The sequence below is a fragment of the Catharus ustulatus genome, chromosome 9 (genome assembly GCF_009819885.2).
Source record: "Catharus ustulatus isolate bCatUst1 chromosome 9, bCatUst1.pri.v2, whole genome shotgun sequence".
NCBI classification, from domain to species: domain Eukaryota; kingdom Metazoa; phylum Chordata; class Aves; order Passeriformes; family Turdidae; genus Catharus; species Catharus ustulatus.
In genome coordinates, this window is record NC_046229.1 from 20,407,461 (window position 1) to 20,427,581 (window position 20,121).

Consider the following 20,121-nt stretch of genomic DNA (forward strand, 5'->3'; position numbering starts at 1 on the left):
CAGAGGCCAGGCTGCCTACAGAATCCATTCCAAGATACATACATTGAGTCATATATTCCCTTGACAGCTGCAACATTCCTGTATAGGCATTTGTCAGCTGGCAGATGAAAGCAGAGTGGCAAACTGCTCTGACATGGGGAATAGTCACTGTATGTGCTCACTGGTAATTGGGCTGTTCCTAGCAAAGTGACCCTTTCCATAAGCAGTGTCTTTGATGACCTTGATTTTGGCATTGTGGCTAGCCCATCATCTCAGCAAGCTTTTCATACACACATGCACATGATTACTCGTCCCTCTGTCTAAAAATGCTGGGAAGAACGAGGGCTTCCAGCCGGGGCTTTTGCCTGAAGTTGGCAAGAGTAGTACTGTGGTGGTTGTTGTGGGTTCAGATCCCACTAGAACTCACTGCCATTTTACTAAAATTGTTTACTTATCTTTTTAATGCTTAGCAGTGCAGCTTATGCTGGCATGAAATTCAGCATCAGAAATTCCTTGATGTGTCTTGACATATATTTTTGTTATGATTATGTGTGTGATTTGAAGAGTCTCATAAAGTAACAGAAATTGTTTAGCCTGGTAATTAAAGCCATGTAACTTTGTTCTTGAAAAAAAGTTGTATTTTTTAGTTCCAAGTGAGTGAAAATATCTAATTAAGCTTAATATTCTTACCATCTTCGTTGTTGGGAGTAGACCAGTTCAGTCATCATATTTTCTTCCTCCATTTTCTATTTGTTCTTAAAAGTAGGAGGGGAAAAGATTCAGTGAACCAAATGCAGTTTTTGTGCAGGTGGCACAAATTTCTAGCCCGTTCTTTACAAGGTGCCATATTCTGCTTTATGTCTGTATGATGAACAGCTGACAATTCAAACTGTTGTGTTACAGCTCCACAAAATGTTTGCCTTGAGTGTGTTTATGGTGGTGGATGTATGTGAATGCATGTTCATAAGTTGCACTGAAGTTTTAATAAGCAAAAGCAAGTGACTTATTTGCCTAGAAACAGTTCTTTTTCACGTTGATAATATTCTATCTGCATAGATGAGGATGTCTTGTGGGTTGTTATTATGAGAAGCACAGTTCAGTGATGTGTTTTCAAGGGGAGGTGGTTGCAGATTGGTGAGGATTTTGGTTTTGCACCACACCCTCTTCATCAGATAAGACAGCAATAAAGATGTGGAAAAAAAATGTTAACATATTATTTATGTTAAAGATCATAAAGAAGTCTTCATAATTTTTGTATCTTATTTAAAAATAAGAAATTACCATAGAAGTTCTTTTGGTGCAGATGTACAAGTGAGAATGAGTCTAAAGTTGCATTAATGTCTGTGCTCATTTGTTTTGCTAATTTTTCTTTCCTAATGTCAAGGACTTAATGGGTAATTCTAGTGTAAAAATAAACCTTCAGAAGACTTTGTTTCGTGACTTATTGTAGTGTATGGTTTATGCTTTTTCTGCTGGCAAGTGAATAATTTTTGTCAAAACTGTAAATAAGCAAGCTAAACAAGATTTAAAGCAAATGTTCAGAGTTGTGTACCCATACAGATGTGCCAAGAGGTCCCAGTGTGAATACAAGAACTCTTGTAAAGAAGGCGATGTTGAAATATATTTCAAAGGAAAGACCTTGTCCAAATTAACTTCTTTCCCCAATAAATAATGTACATGATTTGTGGAAAATTTATCTGTTTTGGCTATGTTGAGATAAAGCCTTAGATTCTTAACTATTTTAAATTGGTGTTGATTTATTAACATCAGTTAGATTGCTGTTTTTAGTACCACTTGGGAATCATTATCTTCTCTGATATGGAAGTCCAAAAAGTATTCCAGTTCAGGAAACTGTGCCATCATAGTTATAGGGGGAACAAACTATTTAGAATTTTAACTATGTGCTGTCTGTAATATCTTTAAGATGCTACTTTTAGGGGTACATACTCTAGGCACTGAGTAGGTAGCTGAGTTGCTGATAATTTTGATCACATTTTCGTGTCACAGTGTGCGATGGCATAATTGAATTAAGGTATGGTGGGATTGATTTTGTCCTGTGTAGTGGGTTGGGTTTTTTAATCTGGTCTGGTTTGTAATGTCCACTATAAGGATAAAAATATGTCAACATTACTAAAATAACATAGCATTGAAGTAGTTAGAATGAGCAGGCAGGGTCAGAGACAGTGTGCATTAAGCCAGTACTGTGCTGCATTATGCTGCGTACTTTGCCACTTAACAGTTGTGGAAGCTGATTGCTTGTAATGTGTTTTCAGTCAGGAAATTAACAACTGGACTCATGCCTGCTCTTCTGTTGTCCTCACGGTTTATCGGGGCTCACACGTGAGTGTAGCAGGAGTAATGGTCACAGAATTGCAGACAAGCATCTGTACTGTGGCAGTGGATAGGCTGAAAAGAAATCCTTTGGAGGAGGAAGTACAATTTGTGTATTTGCAGTTTTGCCACAGTCTTCCTGTGTGTCTCAGAAAGGGTCACTTAGTCTTCTGGGTTATTTCACAGATTTAGAAGTTAATTCCTCATTGATTCTGTCTAAGAGGAGTCTGCTTTATTTATCAAGGCTTTGGCTTTCCGTTTGCATGTGGGGCACTCTCAGCCTACAGCTTTGATTTAGCAAGTTATGCTGAAATCAAATCTTGTACAGTTTCTATGAGTAGTGCAATTTACACCCAGCATGTGTATCAGAGAGAATGTGGACTTTTCCAACCTGTGCAACCTTGGTTAATAAAGATACAGTGACTGCAGTTGACCTCTTGTGAAAAGTAGATCCATTCGTGTTTTTATTCTGTGGCCTGAATAGAAGATACAACAGAATGGGCACTGTTCACTCGACGTGGGAATTCTCCTTTGCTCTGACTCATGTAGAGCAGCAGGGAGGGGGAGGAAAGTGGGCTCCACAAACCCGGTTTCCAGTTTTGTAATTTACAAAATCTTTTTGATCTGAACTTTGTACATTTAATATTCCGGAGGGTATTTAGAAGTTTGATAAAAATCCGTAGTAGTGCTGGAGAAAGATAAGGCTCACTATTGTACTAAAACAGTGTTGTGGTGCCAAGACAGTATATTTATGCTTTTCTGTTGCAGGACTAACAGTGCCCATTAAACTTTGTATCATTTGGTATTATACAGAGTAAAGATTAAAATATCCAGTCATTCTCTAAGTTGCAATACAAAATAGTTTAAGCTTAATACTCAACTATATTGCAAACCAGTCCATTAACATGATGTAGTGCTTCACAGTAGCTGGGAGAAATACAGTGTGGTGAAATTACCAATGTGGTGGGGTCCAAGATTTTTTTGTGTAGAATAAAAAGATCCTTATTTTTTTCCCCATTATAATCAACTGTTATTTTGTCCATATGTTTTCTGATATGTCTTGCAGAGTTTCATGATAGGTTTTCAAAGCGGGAAGAAATTTTCTGTTCCAGCATTGTGGTCAGTCAGTTTTTAGCATGCATAAAAGAACCAGTGTTCCTATGTTTTTCTTTGAGCCTGTGGAGTCGCAAGGAATAGAACAAAGCCTCAGAAGATATAACAGGAGCCTTTGGGAGCTGATGGGGAGTTGCAAACTCTTTGTTTATTGCACCTGGCAGTTTCTCAAGATGTGCTTCATAGGGGCCAGACCAATCATTTCCTCAAGCAGATAAGGAGGATGCTTGCTCTCCCTGAGTCAAAGCTCTGTAAGTTTGTAAATAAGGTAGTAAAAATGTATATTTTAAGGGTACTTTCTAGAGGGATTATAGCCAATATATTGCAAACTTTTATCTCAGGAAACCTGAACTTTAGGACTAGTTAAAATGGTTAAGTTAAAAAGAAGTATGGACTTTAAAACCACCTACAATCACAACAGCTGGAGCAACATGTATTGTGCCTGAATTGTCTGAAATGAGATTTTTAAGCATTCTAAACAGGCATCAAATTGAAAAAAAAAAAAACCCAACAAACCACAAAAAACTGCCCCCATTTTCATTCTGATGTTTTTGAGACCTATGGCAGGAGCTCTGGGGGACTTATCTCTGTTGGTGCTCCACGAGAGAGGAAATATAAGGAAATGTGTCTTCTGCATCTCCCAGGTTGTTTCAAGGCAATGAGTCAGGACCATTTTACACAACTTTCTCAATATGCAGGTTTTCTATTTCTACTGTTGATATGATTTCATGGATCTTGTTTGATAGATATAGTCACAAGTTTAAATCTGTCAGATAAGGCCCAGGAGCTCACCAAGCCTTCTGTTTCTTATCCATCTTTTCTTAAATCTTCATTCTTAGGAATTAATTCAGAAGATGTAAATGTGGAAATAATTCTGTATAATCTTCTTCTTAAAGGCAGTCTTTCTGACATTTGGACAATGCAGAGCAACTGTGTTAATCTTCCATCAGGCAAATGGAAGCCATTCTCTAGAGTAGAATCCATTGACTGATTATTCAAATCTAAGCTGTTTTCCAGTGTTTTGAATTCATGTTTTCACCTTGCATTAAAATAAGATTTTTTTAATACAGTTAGAGTGTGCTATTGTTTTATTAATTTTTGTATTTTGTATTGTAATTTAATGCAAAACTCAAAACACTTTAACTGTCATATATTAAACTGTAACTAACACCAAAGCAATGGAGTTCAAATGAAGGGTTCTAACTTCACCCAAACCACGTATGTGGATTTAATGCAAGTGAAATGTTTTAAGTGTATTCCCTAAAAAAAAAAAAAAAAAAAAAAAAAAAAGTTCCTTAAAAATTTTTCCTTAAGAAAATACTGATTCTATAAAAACATTGAAATTCTAATTATTTCTCTGTTTTCTGGGAAAATGTTTGCTTTCTTGGCAGTTTTGAATTGAGCTTTCCCTATGGGACATCACTCTGAAGACATGAATGCTATAATACTGATTTCAGTAGGAATGGCTGAGATGACTTTTAATGCAAAACATAACTGACCTGAAACTTCTTAATGAGAAATCTAACATGATGGAGCAGACTTCAAAGTCTCCTGTGAGAAATATGCTAGAAGCAAAACATCTTGGAGTATACTGTAGGGGGAAAAAATGGAAGCTTTTTGTGGAAATGTACTATTTCATGTCTTGACTGAATTTTGTTTTATTTCAACCTGAAATGAAAGCTTTATTCTTCAAGGGCACTAATGTAATTTTTTGTAACTCCTTAGCTTTCAACAATAGTGTATAATATTTTGGTTCACCATTGTGTTAAAACTGTGTTTTTCTGACTGCTGTGGCATAATGATTTATTAGTGTTGACACTCCAGGGTTGTTTTTCAAAAGCTCAGCTTTTGCTCCTTCTGGCAGATTACATGCAAATTATGTAAATCACTATAGTGCAGGTTTTAACCTAATTATGTTATACATCTTGAAGCATGATAATTTCTGCTAGGGAAAGACAACTGGCATTTTAGTTGTTAATATGCTTTTTCTTCTTTTGGTATTCCGTGAAAGAAGCCACGTTAAAAAGTGATAGTATGTGTGCAGGGCTTTTTGCTGCAGTTTATGTTTTACCTTACGCTGCTAAAATATGTGAAAGTTGGTTTTATTCTTTTTAGGACTTCAACAATCTGTTTATACAAATTAGCAGTAAGCTGTAACTTAGAGAATTTCATAGAGGACTAGAAAAATGTAATTTTTTGTATATAGATACACACATGTCTATGCATTTTATAAAATTAGTCTGCTCAAATAAATACTGGATTAACAACAGTGATCAGACTTCTGTGTTCACACAAAGAGACAGACTTTCCACCTGTAGCATTACAAACTGAAATGCAGCTAAGTCAATCCAGACAAAGTTCACATACTGAAGAAATGAGTCTGAGCTGTGGTCCGGAGTGTAGAGCCTAAGGAGAGGCCTCCTAGCCCAGCCCCAGCTGCCTTCCTTGCCGGCTGTGCTTAGCAAAACAGAAGGACCAAACTACCCCAGACAAGTCTGGGCTGAGGGGTGGTGGCAGGCCAGGGCTGGGAGTTGGCCTTTATCATATCTGAGGTTTGAAGGAAGACATCTGATTTCTGGCCTGTCAGCTCTTAATTTGTACACATGCATGCACACTTGAGGTTTATTAAAAAAAATAGCCTTCGTATCACCCAGGTCCCATTTCACTTCATTTGCTTGTCAACAGGAGCTGAGAAATCTAGCTACATTTCTAAGCTTCATGGTTCTTGCTAGATACTGGTCATTAAATTGAAGATTGTACACTGAGTTTTACGTAATATCTTGTTATGATCTAATAGAAAACAGGCAGTGTGACATGGTTCATTTGGGCTGTGTGTCCTTGGGTTGTATTGCTCACACCTTATTAGTCTTCAGCAAATGTTCCACTTTCCTTTAGTTTTGGCAAGCTGCTTGGAACACCATTTCCTTCTTTTCATTCTGGTGGAGTCCAATTGTTCTTTGCTTATACTACATTAGCCTTTCCCAGAATTTAGCCTGGAGGTTTTATTCACTGGGGAGTTTCCAGTGTGTTTAGATTATAAAATGATTTCCTAATGTGACTGTGACAGAACCATGCTTTCAGATAATACTGTCAAACTAGATTTCAGTGCTATTTTTCTGTGTTTCTTTGTGGTATTTTGTGCTGCAGAAATGATGTGAAAAATAATTTTGTCTCTTGAAAGTGATATTTTTCCAATCATCCACACAAGTAGTTAGGATTGTCCCAAAAATTGTGCTTATTTTGTTTTTCTTTAGGTTTGTGCAAATCAATTGGCGTAAGCAATTTTCTTATCAGCCATCTTGAGCAACTGAAGGAGGACTGTGTGATTACTCCACATGTTAATCAGGTGAGTGGTTACATGTATTTAAAGTATCTGGGTTTGGGTTTTTACATTGGTTTTTTTGGTTAACTGCCTCCTCCCCACTCCTATGCATGAAAGGCTACACCCAAACTATTTCCTTAGTCATACAGTTTCTTTTTTCATTTCTATTTGCATATTGAAAATCTTTCAGGAAGATGACCTGAAGGGTAGGGAAATCCTTCCTCATATTCCCCCCACCCAGTATCTCCCAGGCTATTTGTTTGTGTCTGGGTACAAGACACAGACAAATGATCCCTGTGACAGTTTTTTGATGATTAAACAGTTTAGAAATAAAATTCAAGAATCGCAGAACATTTAGCATCTTCAGAATGAACCAGTTTTTGGAAAGCCTGTGTTCAAATACTTTTTTACTTCCTGTAAGCAGCACTGAAAGCCTCAGTTAACTACATACCCATGTAAGGGTGCCCTTCCCTTGCTCCCCCCTCTTTTCCTATTTCACATAAATTCAGTGAACTCCTGGTTTAGGCAGGTGCCGTGACAGCCCTGGCAGAATTTTTTTTGCTGCCCTAGGCAGATCTAGGATGGCCACCTACGTACCGGCAGCCTGCCAGGACACTCGACAAATGTTCCCTTGTTGCAGGTTTCTGCCTACAGCTGTGCTGGAAGTTCATGCTCCCATTCCTTCCACCTCCTGCCAGAGAAAGTGTGTGTGTGCTGACATGGATGTGGGAACTGGAATGGATGGAGTGCAGGCACATGCTTTTCCCCTTTGTACAGGTGGTCAGGATTTCTGGCAGCTGATATGGTTTAATGCCATTAACAGCCATAAAAGTGTTGCTCAGACTGTGATAGTCAGAACCAAACAACTTTGATTTTAGCTGTCCACTATACTAAAGGTTACTAAAGGACAATTAATTAATGTAAAATTAGCATAAAACCATATAAAATATTTAAATTCAGTTATTCAAAATAAACCATTGAAATATATGTTAAGGTAAACAGGTTGATGACTGTTTAATAATTGGTGAATTTACCAAGGTTCAAGAAATACTGATCTAGAAAGACTTACTAGAGTTTGGCATGAATTGTTACTGCCTGTTAAATAATAGTAGCTTTTCTGTGTTCTACTAAATCACTGCAAGGAAAAAATAGTGATTTTTGGTTTGAAATTTCCTCTTACTCACAGTGTCAAAATGTTACCAGTCTTACTTTTTCAGTGGTGTTCATGGAGACAAGCTGTTGCTTGGTGCTATTTGACAAAACTCTTTTTCTGAGGTTAAAAAAGAGGAGACAAAAAGTTGAGGTGGTGGTGATACTGAGGGGTGGGAGAGGACCCCTGCTAGTAATTTCTTTGAGGTGCTACACAGAAGTTCTGAATTGAAAGCAAAAACCACCAATGAATTACCCATGCCATTGCCTAGTGCTCCACCTTAAACAGTTTTATTATAGCATTAATTTATACTTTTTTGGAGTTAAAGTAATTTTATAAATCATACTTCAGCTTATCTTCAAAAAAGTATGTATTCTGTTTCTTGCCTGGTATTGGAGAGTTACTGAATCTGATGGTAAGATTACTTAAGCATCATAAAATAAATAAGGAATTTCTAAATTCAGATTGGGGCTGGAAATGCTGTACTGAGCTCTTACTTCACTGTGCACAATTTATAATACAGTTTTTTCATTATATTTATGCATAAAATTGTGTACTGTTTCAATAGACTTAGTAAATACAAAACATTTGCAAATAGTCATTGTATACAAAGTCTAAATATTGAAGAAACAAATGGGGAAAAAATACTTCTCTTTTAGAATTCAGGGTGTTGTTACAATTACAACAGTCCCCTTATGATGTTAAAATTAAAAGTTGATTTTTTTTTCCGTGAAGAGGAGAAAGTAAGAAGGCAGGAGAAATAAGCAATACTTCTATTTTACAAACCAAGTTTTAAGTAATGCCTTTCTTCTCAGTTCCTGGGAAAAAAAACAGTATCATCATGTCTTTTAAAGAAGTAGGAAGGGCCTGTCTTTTCAAGAATATGGTATTGCTAAGTAATTTATTAATAAGCAAGCACCTTTTAAAAATTTCAATATACTATTAAAAGTCCTGGTAAACACTGTAAAATGAATGTACTTTATTCTAGCATCATGTAGAGTGAAACTTACAACCTAGAAGTTTCAGGTTTGTGTGCCAGAGTTTTGTAATTGGCTTGGCAGTAGGAAGTTTGGATTTATGCTCAAAGGAATCTTTGAAGTTTCTCTGAAGGCTCATAGCCCTGACACTCATTATGGGGAAAAAATATATTTTATAAGTATTTAATAAATATATATGTTTCATGTACTAAAGTCATGCACTGAACCCAAATATAAACTTTTCCTCTATGAATTCCATGTAGAAATTTTCATCAGTATTTTTCCAGTCCTGGAGAAGTGTGAATTACTGTGTAATGACCTCAGAGAGACTTGATTATGTTGTTGATATTGCCATTAATATCGAGCTCTATTGTGTAAATTTGTACAAGGTAGAAATGTATATAAGACATTAGAAAACAACCCCTTTGTACATAAACTCACCTGAACTCTTCCTCTATATAGAAAATATTCATAGGCTTGTATTTCAGTTTCATAAAGAGAAAAAATTGTAAGACAGCATTCGCATTGAGAAAATTACTGAATTCCAGATGTGCAGGAACTTTATCACATGAAAAGGACCACAGCAGGATGGAAAGAGTAAGGTGTCTGTGCACCATCATCTGAGGTATGACTTTCTAGGGCCATGTGTCAGGGTTGTTATTAGGCTCAACTTTTCCCCATTTGCTGAGTGTTGTAAAAAAGCAGTGCTTTCATTGGAGGTCCCTTGTGGCTGGGTATGTGGCAGCTGTGAAGTTCTGTGATGTGAACTGCAAAATGTTCTATTAAGCAGATGCCAGTTTTTACACACCAGTCAATCAGGATAGAGTGCCAGAAAAGATCAAGATCTTCCTCTGCTATCACTGTCAGACACCCTTTGCCTGAGAAAAGTCTGGTGACAAAAATAGCAAGGGTGGGGCAAGACAGGAAGCAAGAATTGTTATTTTGAGGGGAAGCAGATGTTGGCCACTCACCTTATGCCTCTTGTAGCTCAGGATCCTAGTGCCTTGCATTCAGATGCTGCTAGAACCTTCTGAATGTTTGCATTTAAAAAAAAATTCAAAACTGCTTATTTGATGCATTTGATTATTTTAGTAATATATTTAAGAGGAAAAATTCTTGCTTCTACCGGCACAAAACCGCATGTGTCAAAATTTGATTCACAAAATTTGGGAGTCTGTAGATTCAGTGAAAGGCACAAAGTGTGATTTTTTCAGGTGGGAACTAGTTGCTGCTATGTATTCTGCTTATGAAGCAGACAGGTGGTATCTCAGCATATTGCTCTTGATTTAAACGTTTCTAGTCTAACCTGGAAATATTCTGCCTGGACTCTTACTAGACCAGCAGGTAAATTCTACGTGCAGTTTAATTAGTAATAAAAGCTGAGTAAGTCACATGATGCCATAGAGGCACTGCAGATGTTTCAGCATTTGGTCCCAAATATATATTTTTTCTTTAATATTTTCTGAACTACGTTATTTGCTGAACTTACTGTAAAGAATATCTGCTAAAACTCCTTATTACTCTTTTAATGATCCAGTAATACACCTGGCTTGCTCTTTTACTTCTCCCCTCGTAGTTTTGCTTAGATACAATGAGAATATTTCGTATCCAGCTCAGGTGCAAACCAGTGAATAATTGTATGACCTAAGCACTGCTCTTACACATATAAACATGAAATACAAAGGGTACTCAAAGGTCAAGAAACATCAAAGGCTGAAGACAGGGATGTCTGCTGCTTGAACCTTGTTCCCGAGTCCACCTAGTAATTTAGATCATAGCAGCTTTAGGCTGACTCAGCCCAGCCTTCCAGGGGCACAGTTTTTTCTTAGCTCATGTTGAATGACTGCCAGCCTATTGTTCCTGACTATTGTTGTCTGAAAAGACAACATGTACTAAAGATGAGAAACAGGAAATGTTCATTTGTCCTCTTTGTGTCAGAAGAAATTTTCCAGATTCCACGTATTGAGGTAATTGCTCAGAAGAGTATTTTTCTTCAAAATGCGTAAGAGTTCAATCCCTGGAACAATGCTGATGACCAGTCACAAAAATACATCACATGATTTTGTATTTTCTAAAAGAAAACACTAGCCACTTTCATCTAAATGCAGAGTAATGTATGCTTCTTACAATGAATAGACTGTAAAACACTTATTTAAATAACTTATTAAGGAACATTACAGAGTTTCTTTTCAGGTTTTAGCTACATGCCAGATTATGTCTCTCCTCTGAAATCATTGCTTTAATAACTTCTTTTTCCTTTTACTCCTGATAACTGTGTCTTTGTAGCTTATTATTTTTGCTCTTTTAACTGGTTTTTGGCAATTTGTGATGTTCCTTCCTACAAAGGGTCTCCTTCACATGTCATTCCACAGCATGATTGCTTCTGTGCACAAGCTGATGGTGACACCACACACAGAATATAGGATTTGCCATGTGCAATCCATGCCAGCAGGCTTTGCTTCCAAGGTCAGGTCCTCACCTGTTCTGGTTGGTTGCTTGCAAACCCAGCCCCTGCCTGGGGAACTCAAAGATCATTAGAAAGAATCCTTAGTAAAGAAACAGGAAAGGACATAGATTTGGGGAAGAGAAAGTAGTCTCAAAATATCAATAAAAATGACCTGATGCTGACTTCCACTGTGCATTTGTATATATTTCTTAAAAACAGAGCAATAGTAAAAGTCCAGCTGCAGGTCAGGCAAACAACTTCTGAGGGAAACATAAAATACAGTTAACTTTTGTGCCAATTACTGGTACAATATGTAATATTAATACCCTTCATTTATCTTCGAAAACTAATACCTTGTATATACTTCCCAGAAGCATTGACTTCATTCACATTCTATTTTTAAAACAAGAGAAAAATTATTTTCATTTTCATTGATATTTTCTACAAAATGTATTTTCAGGGTTTTTACTACAAGTTTATTTCTATTTATCTAAGGTTGAATACCACCCTTTCCAAAGACCTCAGGAGCTGGTTGATTATTGTAGGAGCAGAAATATTGTTTTTGAAGGCTACTGTCCTTTAGCCAAAGGTGAAGCACTCAATCATCCTACTGTCACTCAGCTGGCAAAGAAGTATGGCAGAACTCCAGCACAGATTTGCATACGCTGGAGCATACAGGTAATGAAGAATGGTAATAAAAATGTGGCTACTTTCTCAGGGAAAAAATGCAGAGTTTGGGGTTTGTGCATCAAACCAGAATTTATACAGAAGATATTTCTGCTTTCAGTATGTTGATACTGTGTGAACTGATGGCTGTACTGGAAATTTAGAATGTAGTACACAGATTGTGCCAGTATTTAATATATTAATTATTTTAAATAATCTGATTGTAGAGAATAAGAGCCACCAGTAAGAGATGTTTCCAAAGTAAATGTTACAAGCAGTATTCCTCATCATTCCATCTCTGTCATTCAATACAAAGTACTAAGCAGTGAAATAATGTATTGAGTTTATATACACCATGTAATATGTTGGAAATCAACACCGTGTATATAACTGCAGTTGCAAATGGCATAGAGAAATGTCTGTGTTCCCCAGAAAATGAAATTAAAACCTCGGAAGATGCAAGGAATTTCTTGTAATGGTTTGAAGATAGATAACTTTCTCCAAATCTGCATATTTTAGTGATGAGAAACATAATTCTTTTCAGAATGGGATTGTCACTATTCCAAAGTCAACAAAGGCAGAACGGATAGAGGAAAACTGCAAGGTAAGATTTGGTTATGTATTCAAGTCTGACTAACATCCAAGTAAGAGTTTTTAATATTTTGATTTGCCTTTCCAATTTCCTTCCCAGTTTTATACTGGGACAACTCAGTCAAAATTGGCAAATGATGGTACCATGAAATGACCACAATGTAGGAAAAAATTATAACTCAAAAATATCAGAAAAGACCTGGAGAGCTAATCACTGTGTATAAAGAAAAATCCACGGAATATCTTTTGTAGTTAATTAATAGTTCTATTTATTACTTGTCTGGTTGTAGAACATCCTAATCTGGTTATGGCTACGTTCTTTTTGTGATAGGCACATAGGTCAAATGGAAGGAGTTTGGATGCTATGCATAACAGTTTATGAAAGCTTTAAAACTCACTTGGGGATAACTCCAACATGAAGACCTTCCAAGGAAATCACAGTCTTGCCAGAGCTGACTCTTCCCCTACCTTCTCCTACTCAATGTGCAGAAAAGGTCCCAGCATGAAGTTACTGGACAAAGAAAAGTGGGAATGAATGAGAATTGGCAGTGTGATTCTTCCCCCACACCCTTTTTTAATTTCCTTTTCATACCAAGTAGTTTTAATTTATTATTTGCTTTGTCTCTCTGTTTCTCTAATCTGAAAGTGTTCTTTCTTTAGGGTAGGCAGACCACAACTTATTTCCAGAAACATCATAGGAGTATGAACCTATGGCAAATCTGGAAGAAACTTTGCAAGAAGACAGGAAACTTCTGTCTGCTATTTTTATCCTTGTTTGTGTGTGTGTGTCTGTGTGGAGGTGAGAATGAATATACATGTAATGAGGATTTCTGCTGGTGGCCATGCCTGTTTATACAGCTCTTGCCTTGACTGTTTATTCTGACATACACACTGCCTCTGTGGTGCAAGCACAGCTGCTTGTGGCACTGTATTGGGAACCAGATCAGAGAACAAAACCAGTTTAAAAATCCTTCCTTATGCTTTTATTTTTCCTGATAATATTTTCAATCCAGAGTTTACTCTACGGCACTACCAATTCCTTCTACACAACTGAGGGAATGTGTTACATCCAAACTTAAAACACTTGAGATGGAGAGAGGAAGGAACTGGCACAGTCATTAAGTGTTGTTTATCACACTTCCCTTCTTTTGCTTTCCCTCATGTTTCTGTGTTGGCCTGAGTCTCTACCACTTACGGTCAACTTGGTCCTCACTGAATTTCTGTGACTGGTTCCTGGTTTAAGCTTAAAAGGCTTGAGAGAGCACTGAGATTTGACTAAAAGATCAGTCCAGAAAACAGTGGTTGCTGGATAATGCAGGATAGGAGGAGTTCATTTGGCTACAGTTCAGGCTCCACAGAATCTTTTTATTGAAGACAGAGGAGCTCTTACAAAGAGAACAGAAGCAACTTCTTGATGATAATGTCTCAATAGGACGCCTACTACGAAAGCACACCATCGTTCACAGTGCAGGTGTGGCCGTAGGAGAAGGCAGTGGCTGTAAGAACCTGTGTTTGAAGACAGGTGATTGCTTTCAAGTTTAGTTAGTACTGAGACACTGTAGCACTGTTTATTTAGCTGATTTGTGAGAGTTTTGTCAGTCATAGAAAAGACAGATGCAGCCTTTGGCTTGTTAGCTTTGTGAATGTCCTGATACCTTCTAAAAATTCTCTTTGTCTGAAGTTCTGAGAAAGAGAACTGCAACACTCTAAACTGAACATTGGGATATAAGTGAAATTCTGAGCTCATTCTTCCAAAGAGATTGCTGTTAGGGTATTCCTATACCTACCTCTGGCAGTGACAATAGAGAGTCTTGTCGATACAGCTTTGATACCCTAGTCTTGGATCCTTGCCTGAGGCTGGAGTGCTACAAAATCATCTTAGTATAGTCTGCAAATAAAAATGAGTCACCCAATGGAGCCTGTCAGCTTGATGGAGTATTTTTCTATGACAAAATATAAGAAAAATTTTCCAGAGGAAAAATATATAAAAATTTGGCCTCACATTTAAATGAATCTTGGTCAGTTAAATACTAGAATGTATATCAGGTTGTTGATTATCTCTGTGTTCTTGAAGTTAACTATATATGCTTTCCCACAGGTGTTTGATTTTACAATAGCAGAAGATGATGTTGAAATTCTGAATGGAATGCATGATGGGAGACATGTTTCTTGGGATCCAAGTTCTATTGTGTGAATCAAGGTTTGAGCTATTTTGCTTTCTCAGGGATCAGTGAGTCACACAATGTAATTTCAATTCAGAGGTTACAGTAAGAATCTAATCAAGATAGTGATGTCTGCTGATAATGATCACTGATTTGAAATCCTTAACATTGGCAACAGACAAAAGATACTTTTGAGGGTAGCACTTTTGTACAACACTCAAAGAGATTTTATATTTCCATTTCAAATGCTCAGTTTATTGAAGTCCATACAAAGACTCCCATTTATACCATGGGACCCTGCATCAGGCTGTTTAATTCAAATGAGGAAATAAATACTTCTTGAAAAATGTAGAGCAAAAGTGTTATCTGTTAGTGTGAAGTATAGGTGTTGGGTATGAAATAATTTTTCAAATAATTTGTTAGAGAGATACAATATATGAAGAAGAAAAAGCTCGATGAAAAAATGTTAATGCCATTGTCATAACAGTACTTAAGTTGTACAGTATACTGCAAATCTCATTGTAATACACAATATCTGAGCATCACCAAAAAAAGTTTTATGTATATCACAGCATTACTATGGCATTGACTCAGAGAGTTCTATGCACATTAGTTACTAGCCTGTAGAGAAACCAAAGTAGAAATCTTTCCAGACAAGTCCAGGTAAAAATAAACTACAGGGGCCGAAAGGTAAGCAGCAAGCTCCAAGACCCAGAAAGATATCTTTGTTATTACTTACTGGAAATTGGGGTGAGTTTTTTGTAGCCTTTTGTGACAATTAATTTATCTTTCACTTTGGGTTTGTTCAGGAGATCCCATTAAGAGACTATATTGTTCCTCAGATTTTCTTATAAAATAGATATCTCTGTAGGGAGATGAATACGGATATATGTACACAGATCTGTTTTGAGAAATATGCCTGCAGAATCTATTGGCTTAGTATTCAACTTGCAGTCTCATTGGTTTGATATTTTAGGAGTTCCTGTGTCTAGAAAGGTATGGAAAATCTGATTATGATTTATATTGTGTGTGGACTTCCTGAGGCAGTTTTCCCAGTGCTGTTCTGCTTTAGTCATATTGTGAAACAAAGCTCCTTAGCTTTTTATCAAGAAGTGGCTTACAGCAGTCACATATTTTAGCCTGCATTGTTTGTCCTCCAAGTGTAGAGCTTCTATACAGCTTGGCTAAAATCCAGACAAATTACAAGAGCTGCTCAGAATTATTGTCTACTTTTTTCTAGTAAACATATCCACAAAAATTTGTCTAGATTTGCCTCTAGAATAATTTCTATGAAAAACAAGATATTGTATGAAATTATGTTCACTAATACCTGCACAGTGAGGTGTTCTGAGAAATAGACACAATCTCCAGAGCCAAGGTTATTTTCTAGTTTCAAGCATGACCTGCAGTCTGGGGGGCTCCAGTACCTGGGAATGCCACTCTAGATATCTAAGAACAGCTCTGTACCTGGCTCAGCTGTTGTGATGAGGGGTTCTATAGTTCCAAACAGTAAGGCTCATTTATAAAACTAATGTAGTTTTTAAGGTGTTTTTTTAGCTTTTACATAGAACTGTGGCAATGACTAAGTGAAAGTTGGAAAGATTGTCCAGAAATAAAACTTTCTACCAGTGGCTATAAGCTAATACTGCTTTTGAAAAGTCACTTTCTAAAACAATGTCTTAGTGACATGAAAAAAAAAATGGAACTGTGCTGTTGAGGGACTCCTTGCTTCACAGTGCATCTAAATTAATAAAACGAGGTGCGTCATGTGCCTGATATTCCCTAAATACGGCTTTTGGCAGTGGTGACGTTCTAAGAATTTACAATACACAAGTTGGAGTTTCACCTCTAGTTCTCTCTAAAGAAACAGACATCACATCAACATACTGCTTCCAAAATAAATGATGGTCAAAGGAACCAAATCTTTATGTAGGTTAGCAAATTCTAGCTCCAGTATTACCAGAACAGTGTCAGTTAGGACTAACTACATGGGTACAAGCTCCATGCTTGTTAGAACACTTTTGGGTTTTTGCACTTGATTCTGGCTGATCACCTCCCTGTTCTGAGCTAATTGGAATTAAACCAGATTTTCTTGCTTATGCCTCACATAGGTGACCCTAGGCTACTGTGACAATGACTTTGAATTCATCAATATATTTCAGTGTTCCTTCTGTCAAAGAGATTTTCCAATGTTTCTGGTGTCTGCACCTGCTTTTGCGAGGAAGGCAAGCCACCCTTTTCTCAGTCTTGGTCATGGCATCTAAACAGTTCAGTGAGTAATGAGGAACAATCAGAAATAGTATTACTCAAAAAGCATTCTTCTTAAGGAGTAGCTGTAGCAAGTTGCAGTTTTAATCTTACACTTTTCTAATTACAATCAGGGTGAATTGTTGTTGATTTGGGACTTTTTTCTGCGGTGGGGTTTTTTTCATTATTGTTTTGTAATCTTTCCTGGCATTTCCATTGCTGCCAATTAGTGCCTTTAGAACTACAGAAAAGTTTAATTTTAGCTATGTACTAAGTGCGGTGTAATTTGAGACGATACAAGTTTTTAAGTGCCGGGACTCAGCTGACCCAAGCTATCTTTCTCCCAGGTGTGATGAGCAGTTTGGCACATTGTGCCTCACTAATAGCCATTGTTTCCTGCTATAATTGCCCAAGAGTCTGAAACCCTGTTATCTCCTGTGGCCTTGGGATAGATCACTGAAGCCTCTTCCTTTGACTGTGGTATTCACAAGTTTTATATCATGTTTGTTAGTTTAGAATCATTGAGCAAGTTCTTTTAATTTTGGTGAGGTTGCAGAGGGAAAAACAGAATCGACGGATTCATATTTTATGCTCCTGTCTACAACAACGTTGGGATTACCCTGGCAGTAATAATTTTCTTCTTAAGCAAAGGATGCCAAAGAATAAGTCCACATCACCTCATCTAAATGAACCTTTCTAAAGTACTCCCAACACTGATCAATGAAATAAGACAACTAATAAGAAAATGGCAATTGAACACTAATGAGATTTAGGTGTAGCGGGGAGGAGTGATTTATAGTAAGAGGAGCAGAACACAGAAAACCAAAAGGGTATAAAAAACATGGGCATGCAAAACCAGAAAGTTTATTTCTGTTGTTTATTTCTTCTTTGGTCAGTTAGCCTAGAGGTGCACATTTTTTAAGATTTTGCTTTGTTTTAAGCTCAGAATTTATCCCTCAAGTAAATTCTTGGAATGATATGCATATTCTTCCCCAGGGTTGAAATTCTTCCTCTTGCTCTTATTTTTGTAAAAGAAACTTGCCCTAGAGAGAAAAATTGTTCCCCTTTCTGCAGTGATCCTTTTTAAGGTACATCAATGCATCCATTTCATCTGTGTAACCCATCATCTTGCCAATAGGATCAGGGAATACACCAGAAAACTGAAGGCACTTTTTCTTCCCTATCATTATGTGATTTATGGTAGTGACTGATTGGGACACTCCTTTTCAGTTGAGATAAACCATTACATAAAGTAAGATGCAATTTATCTGTGCTATCTACCTAAATGCAGTCAGCTGCCTTTGCTGGAGCTGTGTCTCCTAATGGAAGGAAACTCTTGAAACAAATAAGGAAAAGAAAAATACAAACTAAAAGTCAGTGCAAAGGGTGAGGCCATTTTCTGTGCAGCCAAGTAGCTTCCTGCCTCACTCTGAGCAGATCCCTCTCCTATTTTTCTTGCTTCTTTCTGGTTTTCATCTCTTACATTACTGGAGGTGAAGGCACCTGAGAATGTTTCATTGGAAAATAATGGAAATGGATTTTTGAAGTGAATATTCAGGATTTTTTTTAAAATCAGACTGCGGAAGTGTTTCTATCACACCTGTCCCCCCAACATGACTTCCAAGGCATTATTTTCTGAGTAGCACGTGTAGAAAATAAACTGTAATACTGGTAAGTTCACAAATCTACTAGGCAAAGCCAACTGCATAATCGTCACACCTCTGCGGTTAACCCGTGCTTTTGAAAATGGGGGTAAAGGTGGTGTAGCTCTTGCTCCTACTGATTGAATCCAAGGCAGTTAAATCTTTCCACATTGCCACGCCCCTCCCAAAGCTTTGAAGCTCACCTCTCACTGTAGTGCATTGGGTAAAAATAACAGATAAGCCAACCTTCTGATAATGTATTGTGTTGCTGTATTGGGAGACTTATTTGTACCTAGTTTTTAAACTTTTTTCAGCCTCCAGTAAGATATCTACACACCTGAAAGAAAATGTTGAGTATCTGCACTGTGTTTCCCAGTGTTGTAATGCGTATCCCTCTGCAGGGCACTGTAGGTGTGGCCAGAGTTGTGGGATGTGTTGTCCAAAGGAGCACTGCAGGGATGGATTGTAGCAGATCTCAGCAGCTGTGCCCAATAGGAATGAATGACAAAATGAATCTCACAAAAATGAATATAGTAAACTTTTTACAACTGCCTTTTAAAACAAAAAAGGCCATTTAATTAATATTATTTATAAATATCAAGAACTTAAAACCAGACCATCCAAGTTATAGAATACTAATACTGAAAAACTATATGTGCATTAGTCTTTGCAATGTTCCTGTGACTTTTTTTTTCTCCAAACCAGGTTTCTGATTCTAATATGAGGAAAGAAGATATGGAATTTTTGAACACAGTGAATATCAACAGACAATTAATTCATCTAACCTATTCCCTGTGGAAAGAATAATTTTAAACCAGATTGTTCCAAACTGGAAAAGTGATGTAACTGAAACATTAATTAATTTTAAACTGAACAAAAAATCTGAATTGTTCTCTTAGGTACTCAAGAATCAATATTAATGGTTTGTATTTACTCTTATGATAACAAATTAATAAAATAATTTAATTTATTCTGTGTAGCTTTCTTGCAGATACAGAAATACTTTCAGCGTCTTCTCTGTTCTCTTGGAACTTTTTGGTATAGTCTCCCAGTATGGGTTGATTTATGTCACAACCTTATAATTTTCTTCTGCCTGCATGTACTTCACTTAGGGTGTCATTTGAACTCATTTGTACAAATTAGATGTATTTTTTCCTTACAGATTTTGAAAAGTATCAATTACTAGAAGGCACAAAAGAGAATGCTACAATACATATAAATCTTGGCAAATTATTCAAAATAGGGAATGTTTGTTTAGGAATTGCAGCAGAATAATGAATCCAACTTTTATATTTGTTCTAGTCATGAGAATTTTGGGGGATTATGCAGGCCATTCTTGGTATTTTCTTGATGACCAAACTTACACTCTGGTACTGTTTCACAGATTTCCTGTCATGATCCAACACTTCAGAGAGGAATGGCTCCCTTTGTGACCTAAGTTGCATCACAATAAATAACAGTAGTTTTTACTTATATGGACAAAGACTCTGAAAG

The 20,121-nt window shown here is 36.9% G+C and overlaps 1 protein-coding gene across 3 annotated transcripts in view; it reads left to right on the forward strand.

Annotated features, from left to right (window-relative positions):
* Window positions 1-19,549, forward strand: part of LOC117000065 (uncharacterized oxidoreductase ZK1290.5-like) — a 44,205-nt gene extending 24,656 nt beyond the window's left edge. The window contains exons 4-9 of one of the 3 annotated variants that reach the window (XR_004418703.2): window positions 6,678-6,769; window positions 11,814-11,996; window positions 12,529-12,588; window positions 14,674-14,775; window positions 16,849-17,464; window positions 19,333-19,549. Coding sequence is in view for 2 of the 3 variants with exons in the window: in XM_033067415.2 (XP_032923306.1) it covers window positions 6,678-6,769; window positions 11,814-11,996; window positions 12,529-12,588; window positions 14,674-14,769 (431 nt within the window). In the remaining variant the exon portion in view is untranslated. The other 2 variants (XM_033067415.2, XM_033067416.2) reach the window with 2 other exon arrangements.
* Window positions 19,550-20,121: the final 572 nt, after the last annotated feature.